General features: G+C 34.4%; 1 protein-coding gene across 2 annotated transcripts in view; it reads right to left on the bottom strand.

Annotated features, from left to right (window-relative positions):
- Positions 1-2,241: 2,241 nt before the first annotated feature.
- The window catches only part of p2rx5 (purinergic receptor P2X, ligand-gated ion channel, 5), a 46,698-nt gene continuing 36,188 nt past the window's right edge, over positions 2,242-12,751 (bottom strand). Inside the window, exons 8-12 of one of the 2 annotated variants that reach the window (XM_028807186.2) lie at positions 12,180-12,316; positions 11,845-11,938; positions 7,552-7,617; positions 5,161-5,243; positions 2,242-3,277 (exon numbers count right to left, since the gene is read on the bottom strand). In XM_028807186.2, coding sequence (XP_028663019.2) covers positions 3,172-3,277; positions 5,161-5,243; positions 7,552-7,617; positions 11,845-11,938; positions 12,180-12,316 — 486 coding nt within the window. In that variant the 3' untranslated portion in view covers positions 2,242-3,171. The remainder of the gene's footprint in view (positions 3,278-5,160; positions 5,244-7,551; positions 7,618-11,844; positions 11,939-12,179; positions 12,317-12,751) is intronic. The other variant, XM_051931072.1, reaches the window with a different exon arrangement.

The following is a 12,751-nucleotide window of genomic DNA, read 5'->3' as shown; positions in this document are numbered from 1 at the left end:
CTTTACAGTTAGCATCCGGTTCTTATTGTCAAATGTCTTGGGTTTTCCACAAACATATCTTCTGGTACTGTGACCAAATAACTCAGTCTTTGCTCCAGAAGTCACAGAGCCTCATGTATGAAACCTTTGTTTAGATGTTTTAGAGTTGTCTTCCCGGAGTTGTGTGCTAAATTGGAACCAACATTACAGAGACCTTCATACAGAAAAGGCCTGCACATATGTCTGAGCATAAGCAAATTTTACACAAGAGGCACCTGTCTTGTTAATTGGTAAACTTTTATCTTGCCCTGATGTTCTACCTGGACAGCAAATGTTTACTCCTGGCACATCTCTTGTGTAGATCCAATTTATGCAGCCTTTTTCTAATAGTAGACTTCTACACTTTTGATGTCAACAGTGGCAAGAGCTCTTGGTCTGAACTTGTCAGTGTGGCCTGGACAAGTTGGTAGTTGTCTGAAATCCTCTTCACTGGTAGATGATTTTCTGAGCAGTGGAATGATTCATTTTCAATTGTATGAAGATCTTTTACAATGTTTCACAGACAAACACATCTATAACCTTCTTTTTTGAAGGCCTCAAAGAGCTCTTTTGATCTAGGCATGATTGTAACACACATTTCAACAACAAAGAGTAACCCAAACTAAATGGCTGAGGTTTAAATAAGTTCCTCCAAGATCCTCTCTAATGATGCTGCAATCATTTTGGTTCATTTGGTGCACATGATTCTAATTTTAGGTATAGGAAGCAGTGATCAATGCAATGGTGTACTTATATTGTCCACATGCAAAATTTACATTTTTTAAATTACTCAATGGGCTTCAAAATAAAAATGTGGCATAATGTTTGCTATATTATATCACATGTATTTACAATGTTTAAATGGAGATCAAACATCAACATATGTTACAAAAAATGTTCATGTGGTGTACTTACTTTTTCACGTGACTGTATGCCATATTGTCTGGTCTGTATTGCCTGCATAGATGTTCGCAGTCTCTTTATTTTAAGAAATATACTGTAAAGATGCAACAAAAATAAGACTGATTAGTAAGCACAATGCAAGGTTCATTTTAATTTCTTCAACATTACATTTTATTGAGACAGTTATGAAAACTCTCCACAAGGGGGCACTGTATTGATAAGCAATTTGCTTCTTTCAGCTTTTCTGCTCAGCCACAGATTTTCATTTGTATTTTCTGGTACAGTAATGTCTTTGGCACAAGAATTTAAAATTTTAAATAAAGTTGCTTCTGTGCAACAGTGCAAAAGTAATTGTATAGTTCATCATTTGCATAAACATACAGTTCAAAAATAATAAGAATCAAGTTTGTTTACATCATTGTCATTTAGTCTTTTTTATAATCATACCATGTATCATATAGAAACTCAAAAAACATAAAGGTAAAAACATGTGTCCCTTGTAGTCACATAAATATATTTTTTCAAGCAAACATCATTAGTTCTTCAGTCATCCTCATTCCGAATTTCAAAGAGTCTGAACATGTTCACACTCCGTCAGTCAATCATGCACTCACATTTTACCAGTTTACACTTCACCTCAAGTCCCTGGACAGCAGTAGGACACATATTTTCAGAGGGAATCCCCTTGAAAAAAGACAACATACTAAATCCATAAAAAAGGCACCAACACCACATTCAAACTAGGAGTCGAGTGCTGTGAAGCAGCAAAACTAGACTAAAAAGAAAATTCACCTCTTAAAATGGTTTTACTACTTCATACATTTATCAAAATACAATTAGAGAAAACATTAAATTCTTCATTGATCTTTTATACCTACTGTAAACATGTAGGATTATTTGAGAGGTAGATAATGAAAGCCTTTGATTAAAGCTAACAAAAAATATAACATTGTAAAAAAACAAGACAATGTCAACTGCCAAAAAAAAAAAGAAAAAGTGTCAGAGAGGCATCCCAGTAAAGACACTGCTCCTACATCCTGACGAGGACTCAGTGGCATTAACTTACAGTCTCTACTCTTCTGGACATACATAACCAGCAGCGCTAGAAAGATGTCATGAGTTATAGAACCTCCAGCGTTAAATACTTTGCTACATGGAAAATGACCAGTTACTGCTTGCCATCTACCAGCGCAAACAAAAACAATTAAATATATCCATCCATCCATTTTCCAACCCACTGAATCCGAACACAGGGTCACGGGGGTCTGCTGGAGCCAATCCCAGCCAACACAGGGCACGAGGCAGGGAACCAATCCCGGGCAGGGCGCCAACCCAAATTATATATATACTATAAATAATATGTAAAATGCTTTTCCATCTTTTTTCAAAAATGCTTAAAGCAAATCGATCTTCCTGAGATCAATGCTTATTCTGGAAACAAATGTTAACAGAGAGCCCATCAGCCACCGGGCGCACTCACAAACCCACATTCAAGCCCCCCAGCTTCACACAAATTATAAGAATCCACAGCATCTCACTTTGGAAAATGAGATAACAGAACTAACTTTTTGTGTCACCATACCAATCTTCAAAGGAAATACTGTATATCATTTTTAATTCAACACAACATTCCAAGGGTGTGTGAAGGAGTTGTAACAGCAGGTGAGAAACTGAAGATGAAAGGATGACATTATGGTGAGCTAGTTGTAGGAATATGGCCTCTTTCCCAGGCTGGCAACCATATTCACAAACTGATGCATGCCTCAAAAATGCCACTCAAGTCATCCAGGCATCACATAACCAGGAATAATCATGGAGTTAATATCTTAAGCTTTAAGCCATGTTGCCCATTTAGAATTAACCTTGGCTGCACTGTGTGCCAATGAAATCCTCCAATTTGCTATTCTGGGAATCAAGCGAATGTCATACTCTTCTAAAGAAACAAAGAAAAAAATCTTCTGTTTTTTCAAATATAATCTTTACTTCAAAAAGACTTCATTGTAACGTTTTTTTTTTAACACAGATGTCCACTCCAGAATTTGGTCTTTAGTTCTTTGTTGCCACTAACTACCAACAACATGGCAGTGTGAAGAAGGCCCTCTGAAGGTGTTTACTGGTATTGAGTAGGTAAGTGTCAGGAAGGACATGCCCAGAGTTATTAATTCTTAATCCCTAATGTCACCCTTTTCATCTTCACATTGCATATAGTGTATGCACTAATTTTCACAGAAAATCTAGTGCTCATATTCTTTAGGCTTCAGGTGACAAGTCTGTTAGATATTCTTGTTCTATTTTCTTTTTTGTAGACTCTTTTCCATTTGAAAAAGCTTTACCTTCCTCTTTCTTTTTACTTTTCCTGTAGGCAGAAACATAAAACAGATGTTAGTTTTTCCAATTATTAGTCTAGGCCTCTCTTTTCATTTTGCAGTATACCAGAAAAATTTTACTGATAGATGCCCTGCCACATAGCCATTAATGACAGCAGCCAACAGAGCAGCAAGCTGGCATAGTGAATAGTGTTGCTCCATCTCAACTCCTCTGATCTGGATTTAATCCTGGGCCGTAATTCTGTCTGTGTGGAGTCTGCTTGGTTGGGGTGTATTTTAGTAATGTTGTTTCTAAGGATGTATATTTTAGATGAAATAGCAATTTTCAATTTGTGTGGTACCAAATAATTAAATGTATGCTATAGTGAACTGAATAACCATCTAGGCTACCTACAGCCCCCAAAAAGAGGGTTGAAAAATCGATGGATGAATAAATCAAATTACAGGGAAATGGTCTGTAGTGACATGACTAAGAAAACTGAACATTTTTGCTGTACATCTCTCACCTTCATTAATCATTTACTGCTCAGAAAGCTAATGTAAATGTTTTATAATTGATAAATCAACAAACTGGAACTTGCCGATCTACTTTATACATGCTTTTCAAAAGAGTATAAGAAAAGATTTCAGAAGAACCAGCCATTCAGCCCAACATATTTTGTCTGTCTCCACTGATATAACCTTTTCACAAAACACAAGACATGATTTGAAGATTCCCACAGGAATCCTACGCAATATTTTGTGTGTTAATTTAGAAATACTATTTAGAGTTTGTGTGAACTTTACTGCTAACCATCAATCTGTACCCATGTGACCATATTGAAGAACTCAACACTTCTGTCCTATCACATCTTAATTTCTAAATTTTTGCTTGATTAAGATTGAAATTTTTCATCCTTCCCTTGTATTTCATACCCCACATTCAGTGCTATAGCGTGCATTAGGAATTTCTCTAGCACTGATATGACTGTTTTGTAATATGTAGGTCCTAACTGTACATATTATTTCACATGAGACCTTACCAGTGAATTGTATACCTTAAGCATATCCTACTCAAACTTGTACTCAACGCAGCTTCTTACTTTGGTTGTAAACTGCCTGGGAATGAACTGTGAAAATTTCACTACAACTTCTAAGTACTTTTCATAGATGAACTCTCAGACTTCCCATTGTGTAATTATATCTATTATTTTTACTTCCTTATACTAGACATCATCTACCACATACCTACCAAGCTCTGGATTCTTTTCAGGTCAATTCATAATAATTATGTAGATTATTCTACTATTCTACCTACAGTAGTTTAGTGTCATTGGCAAACTTAACCAACTTGTATTCTTATCTTGATCATTTATATAAATTAAAAAGAACAGTGGTACCAGCATTAATCTGTGAGGGACTGTTGTTATAATACACACAATTAATACTTCTTGCACCATAACTTATTTTGTCTTGGGTTTAAACTCATTTTGTGTCAATTTGCATCCTTTGCCTGAAATTCTCATTTGTTTTAATTTGATGACATGCCTCTCATATAGTGCCTTATCAAAAGGTTTTTGAAAATCAAGATGAACAATATTGCATGTGTTTCTCTGATTAAATGCTTTTGCTGCTTTCTCATAAAATTCTAGCATAATTTAGACTGCTGCATGTCATCAAACCATGTCATCTGTGACAAGGCAACTATCCTATAAATCCACACTGTCATCATTTAAAATCATCAACCAAGTAATGAAAAGCCAATGAAAACCAAGAAACCTGAGGCAAACACTAAAAAAAAAACAGGCAGAGAATGAGGACCCACATATCCCTTTGTAGACTAAAACCCAGGACCAAAGAAACCTAAAGCTGTAACATTCAGCCAGCTAGTGGGGCATTACATCATCAAAGAAATAACATAAAATTGTCTTACGCTACAGATTCATATTTCCTTTCTCGGTAGACAGTACTTTTTTTCATCATGTAGAGCAGCACAAGATCACAGAAGAAGGCACCCTAAAATAGATTTGGTAAAGTAAACCTTAAAATGTATCAGTGCTCTTATAGTTAACATCTATAAAATATTTAAATAAATATGAAATATGTAACTTATCAAAAAAGCTGGATTCATATGCTTTGCAAGACTGTAATAGTTAAGCTTTTCAAGCTTTGAAGGTGTCTCTTCAGTAGTATACAAGTGCAGAAGTGAGCCATATCATTTAAAGTTCATATCCTGTTCATATTGCTGTTGATATCACTAACAGTTTAGATTTAATTCCACAAAAGTAATACCCTTTTGGCAAGTATCCCCAGCTAAATAGTTCCCACTGTTTTAAAGATTATACGACTGCACTATCTGGCCATAAATAATCCACCAAGAACCAGGGAGTAGAACATTATCCACCCAGCACTGTTAAAACGTTTGTTTTATGTAATTTGGTCCATATCTAAATTACCTAATAAGCTTTCCATCTGTCACCTTCCATTAATTCTCTTATTGATGAGTATATTATAGATTGTGTATAGATATTATACACATTATTATATTGATGTATAAATAAATAGTTTACTACATTTACTGCATAGCATTTTTCATCACATTGTCACAATAAACAGTGGAGTATATGATATAGTTTTCTTATAAAACAAAACTCACATATGAATATCACTAAGCAAATATTGTAACATCTGTTAGATTAGTCTTTATAAATAGGTAATAAAACCAGAATCAGAAAGTTCCCTTTATTTGAAAAATCCAGATCATAAAAAAACAAAGTATGATTATGAGAGATTAGGTATGACTGAAATGCGAAATGGCTCTCAAAAATAAAAATGTGCTTGAATATTAAAATAATCTGTGATTTATATATTTGCCACAAATTATTGATTTCTACTTAGTACACTGAAAAGAAAAACTTAATTTATGACATCACCTTAAAGTCTCCTACACTAATCTGATGATTACTGTATATCTTATTGTGTTGATGCCTTTTTTATTATACCTTTTTAAATTGGTGAGCTTTTGTGAAATGGTAATTACTGTTGTCCTCATTTTGTATTGTATATTGCTGCTCATGTTTAAACTGTATCAGCTCAGCCAATCAAATTATATTACATGTAACTGATGAATAAAGTAAGTAAGTAAGTGCTATAAGTCAATAAGCACAGGTGGGAATATATATTTGAGAAAAAATGTCCAGTCCTGATAGTGATGAATTTAAACTGGATTGAATATTAAATCATAGGCCAAAATATGGTTTAAAAGGAAATTTTCCTATATTCAAACATCAACTTCTAATGTCAGTCTGAAATTTTGGTATCAACTACTAGGTGACACCTGTTGTAAAAGTAAACTGTTAAGAGATATGTTTTAACAAAATACTGCTTCTAGATCCCCACAGATAGTGTTAACACTGCTAGAGAGTTTGATACAAAACACTCAGTTTTTACATATTTACATATTTATGTGATGACTTTGCTAAATGCTATTAAAACTCACAACCTAAATTGCATCTGAGTTGATTAATAAAATACATGCTGTTGCTGTCCAGTCTGCAGTTTTGAAGGCAACCAGAGCAGTACCAAAACCCAAAGAATACTAACATCGTAACTCCAGCATGGCACACATTTCTGCAAGGTAAAGGTCATTTCATAGCCAACTGCTAGCAATTCAGGTTCTGCTCAGTAGATTACCAATCATACTAGCAACCAACACTAGTAAAAATAAATACCAACTAGTGTGCTTTCATTTCAAACTGGAAAATATTGAGTTCTAAATAGGATATAGGAACAAATATCTTATTTGGTCCTTGGAACAAAACTACTACAACTATAGAAAGTTCTTACATTGATTTTATGTTAATCTTAATAAGTATTAAAGAAGCTTTAATTTTACATTAGATAAATGTTCTTTATTGTGAAAGTCATCAATATTACACAGCACTCTGATTAGGTGTTTCAGCTTGCACAAATTGTTTAAAAGTTTGAAATGAATTACAGGGAGTGAAAGGTTTTAAATCTAGCCATCTACAGGAAGAGAAACATTGTTATTATAATAAAAATTGCCTTCAATTTTATACGCAACTCTTCACATCATTTGTGTTTGACAACTTTTTAAGAAATTACCCCACTAACAGACAAACTTTTAAACAATGTAATCACTCAATACTATCATGCAAAAAAGATTTCTTAGGCACAGTTCAAGTTCATATGCTTCTGGGCCATTCAAATTAACTTTAATTTTTTTTTCAGACAGAATAACTGTGGTTGCAAAAAAATCTGCAAATATAGTGTAATTTATTGGACCCTTATACAAGATACTCACCGCCCCCATCAGAGCCAAGCCAGAGCCGATATTGATGACTGTTGGAATGATGTTAAACTTTCCTGCCTGATACAGACATAACAGAAAGCACATTTTGTATATCAAACAAATTTTTTACTACTTAAGCAACAAGTTTTAGGAAGGACAGTACTAAATCACTGGAGTTTTATTTTTCACATCTTTAGATTTTCACCATAGTTCCCTAAGGTTATGTTCTTTTGCCTAGATTAAGGTAGTCATTTTGTAAACTGGTCTTTTCATGTCAACCAGTTTATTAATTGTACGTTGTAATATTTTATGTTTAATTGGGGAATGTTAGAAACAACTAGTAGCCTGGGTTTTCTTTTGCTTGCTGTTCAGTAAAGATATACATATGCACTGTACACAAAGAGGTGGATTCATTTTTTAAAACTTGATTAAATCTTGCATTCTTAATGAACTGCTAACTTATCCTTCAAAGTCTGTTATGGGGGCCTCATATACAAAACCTTGCTTAGATTCCACACTAAAATTTTGCTCATGCTCGAAAAACTACATATGCATAAAATAAATCAGATTTATAAAACCGTATGTATGCAATGTGCCTACGCCAAGATCCTTTATAAATCTCTGATCTATGTAAAACTATGCACAAATACACACGCTTTTAACTACTCTCTGTCAGTTACTGTCATTATCCATATGGAGTAAAAACGGCTTTTTGAATATTGACAATCTAATCTCCATGTAAATTTGGCCAAGTTCCAGACTGACCTCTTTATTACAAACCATGGAAGAACAGATGGAAAAAGGCAGAAAACTAAACTTAAATGAGTGTGAACTTGAGGTACTGTATTACTGACTGAAGTGGAGAATCACAAAAACATTCTTGCTGTTCTCTCTGCAGGAGTTACTTCATATGAAGTGGGAGCAGCTGAGTGGAGAGAATAATAGCAAAGTGCCATCATGCAGTACCCACACCGCAGCCAGCATACAGTATGAATGGACACAGGTTATATGTGCATAACTGTGAGATATTAACAACATTGTTATTTAACTTATAAAAAAATAAACAACTTTTTGCCAAATAAATGCCAATGTTGCAATACCAGTCTCTTTACACTCAATGTATAACATCCAAAGGTTTTTGATTTGCCATTGCGTTGATGTTCTAAGGCCGTCCATGTTTCTGCGCTATGTTGTACAGCACTGCACAGGCCATCACAATACGCCAAACCTTTGTGTGGGCTGTACAGTAGTGTACTGTACCACCTGACAAGTCCAAATACTGCCATCTACATTTTAATGCACCCATGGTCCATGCTATGACTAGTTGTACACAGGAGTGCTTTTCATTATATCTCCTCTCTTATAGTGTACCCACTATCACATAAAAGAATGATTATACATATTGTCTGCAATGTACTCAACTTAATTGCAACCCTATCAATTAGGTTTACTAACCAAGAAGCCAAATATCACATACAACATGACCCTTAAGTTTGCTTCCCACACTAGTATTTGATAAAATAAAGGAATCATGGGTTGAACTGTACAACAACATTACTAAGACATATTTAGGCATTACATATTAGTTGAATATTAATTGAATGAAAGTGTTTTCTGTTTACAAAAGCAAATTCATTTTGTGATAGTGCTTTTATTGCAACATGTGAGAAGTCAATCGCATCCATTACATTAGGAAAATCAGCAATCGCTACAAATTGCCTTATGATCTTGACTTGCTCATATTGACAGTAAAGATATTGAATGTATCTGGGTAGCACCTTAAGTATATCATCCCATACAGATGGCACAAGACAGCTCAGAGCGACTGCAAGATTCATGACTGATCAGCCATTTCATACTGAAAAGCATCTGTCATCAAATACTCTATGGAAGAGGGATTGTGTGATTTTTGCATGATGGTCTTTGCACCGTGGGTTCCAGCACACAATTCTAAGAGGACAGTTCTAGGATGTCTAAATCAGCTTATAAGCCAGTGATTCTCTATGAGCCAAAAAATCATCACAATCCTTGAAAACGTAGCCTGTCACTGGCAATATTCTCCAAAAAACCTCCATTGCCAGTTATGTTGTAAAACACACAGCACACCCTTTTGTTGGACAAAATCGATAGGCCACACACTAAGCCAATTAACATTACACATATACATTAGGCATTAATAACAACACTAAAGTCAGCTGTATTGAGAGAACATGTCAGTTATCTGTGCAATGAAATCAGATTTTCTGTACACTTCATGGTCCTGCTGCCTGGAGTCACTAAAATGCCAACACCAAAAACGTCTGTATGGGACTTAGAGATGATTGAAACCAATTCCACGGCAAGTTCGTGCTTTATAAATCCTGACTATTGCGTAAGAAACGGCTTATGAACTTTTACAAGCATAAGCAAGTTTTATACATAATGCCCAACGTCTTTAATAGCTGGAAAATCTTATCAGGTAAAAATGAGCACAAAAATGAAATGTACATAAAAAAATGTAATTAGATTCAAGCAACCTAACAACAACTTTAACTAGGAGATAGCATATTTTTCAAAAGTCTCACATTGCATGTTATTATTAAGTCTAAATTATATGAACACATTTCCATCCATCCATCCATTTGCTAATGTTGTTATTCAGTTCAGGGTTGTGGCGTACCAGTGCCTATCCTGGCAGCACCTGGGTACAGGGTGTGACACAACCCTAGACAGGGCACCAGTCACATCGCAGGGCACACTTACACACACACTAGTCCATCTTAAAGATTTTGGAAGACAACCTAAGTACCTGGCTTACAGTCCAAATAAAACAAACAACATCAGTTATAGTATTTAATTTTGGGCTTCATCTAACAAATGCTGGTGTGTTGGTGAGTTCAAAACTGCCATCTGAATGATCAGCAAAGTACTAATTACAATTCTTATGAAAAATGTTTTCACATGGAAGAAAATTTACAATCTATGCCATAGTCCCACCAATTTCCAGGAAAGCTAATTCTAATTTTAGAGGTTTTACTGAAAAGTATAAAAACATGTTTAGACTTATTATTAACTAATCAACTTAAAATAATCAGTTTTTATGATACAGGTCTGTAAGCTTTATTGTGCCCAGTCATAGTCTGAGTAAAATTCGCAAATTTTCCCCATACATTTTTTGTATGTTTGGTAAACCTAATAGTCACTTTTCAAAGTTCTCAAATTACATTTGACTGACAATCATTTCTTTTGATTTGCAACAGAAATTATCTTCAAAAGCAAATTTGACTGACAATTATTTTGTTTGATTTGAAACAGCAAGGATGTTTATTATTGCAGCAGATGCCACTATCAGATAACAGTTTTTAATAGGCTTTATTTTGCATTTTGATATTTGTTACACTTTACGAAATGTGATCAGACAAACACCCTGTAAAGGTAACTGGAATTGTAATAATTAAGCTAGAAATATGCCCACTTGGCAATACAGTTTAATTTCACTTCCTGTCTTATCTGGAATCATTTGACAATATAAAGTACAGTTAAAAAAGTACTGTATTTGTATAACTGTTTTGTTTATAGTAAACATTATCATATCTTCCACCAAAACCTAAATTAGATAAAAGAGACTCTAAATGAACAGCTTCAGTTTTATGCAAAACCATGGGTGCCCCTGTCAATAAGGCTTTGAAGTCCAGCTTTTACATGTATAATACTTAATTCACTCTTTTAGATGTTTTAATCTAGTATATTCTTGGCGATGAACTGTTACTGTGCATTAAAAAGTGCAGAAATCAGCATCATGGTCATGGGGCTGGAGCTAATTCTGAAGGCATTAGGTATAAGGCAGAAACCCATCCTGTAAAAAACTCCAGTTCATTACAGCACAAATTCACTTAAAAACCCACATTTACACTCTCACAGAGCCAGTTTAAAGTGAGGAATTGATTTAACAGCACCTCTTTGGTATATAAGGAAAGCTTTCTTTCCTTCACACAATGTAAACAGTCACAAAAGCTATACTCACATACCATCTGATACTGAGTCGTTTAAAACATGTATGTGACATTCTGTTTTGAAGAGAATTTAATGTATTTAGCATAGTTATCATTTTCTGCTGAATGATTTTTCTAATTGGGAAATTGAGATAAATAGTGTCAATATAAATAAAATTAATACTATAAACTTAAAAATCAAATAGTAGCAAACATCTTCTACATTAGTCCATAAACTGTTTGTATTTGTAATGTTTTACAATTTATTCAAGCGATAGGGTTAGCTAGATTTGGACTGCTCTGGTATTCAGTTAAGTAGCATGGAACTTTTTACCTTTCCATTCACCATGATATCAAACCGGATCCCATAGACTTTGATAAGTGTTCTGTAATCCTCTCCTTTGCTGTTTTTGTAATACTTTGCATACCTAGAAGAGTTAAATACAGCAAGAGAAAGAGGGGCATATGACAGTTTAATTACTGCACTCTGTTAGATTAGATCTATAAATGTAGTCACTTTTTACCTCCTCTATCTACTTGTGTACCTTCTTTTCATAAGTCTGACACAAAGATCCATCCCATAAATCATTCTACATTTTTAAAAAAATTCTCTTGTGGCACCCCAACTGCAGGATGTTATTGTTAAATGTATTTACTGTAACCCTTTACCTGAAGTTATAGCCAGAGGTGACAGACACAGGAGAAGACTTAAGGTCCAGCCTATTAAAAGAGTACTGTGGATTGCATTTAGAAGCAGATTTGTCCAGGTCACAGTTCCACTCAATGAAAATCCCAATGACACCTCCCTGCACATTCACAGAAAATAAAATGAATGAAAAGTCAGTTTGCTTATGTCACTAATTATAAATAATTATTTATAAAAGCAGTTAAGTGCATAGTTGCAAGTAAGCATGCATCAGCTCCATTGGTTTTATCCTTTATCAGCAACAGTGTGATTAAGAATGTTTTGTTTACTATAAACATTATTATCTTGCTACATCTGCCATTGGTGTGAGCTCCGCTGCAAATAAGTATAACATTTATTCATACTTTCCTTATCTGACTGCTCTCTGGTTCTACTATTTTAGTTCAAATGCATTTCTGCTCCAGGCTGATGGTATGTTATAATGTTAAATGCAAAGTTACTATATAAAATAAAGACCTGGTGATGGACTGACTTTTTTCAATGTTTAGAATAATAAACTGTCATTTCAAGTACTAATGATAGCTTAAGTGCAATC

Source organism: Erpetoichthys calabaricus, chromosome 8 (genome assembly GCF_900747795.2).
Source record: "Erpetoichthys calabaricus chromosome 8, fErpCal1.3, whole genome shotgun sequence".
In the NCBI taxonomy this organism is placed as follows: Eukaryota; Metazoa; Chordata; class Cladistia; order Polypteriformes; family Polypteridae; genus Erpetoichthys; species Erpetoichthys calabaricus.
The sequence above is the reverse complement of the archived record's forward strand: the minus strand, read 5'-3'. Positions and strand labels throughout refer to the sequence as shown.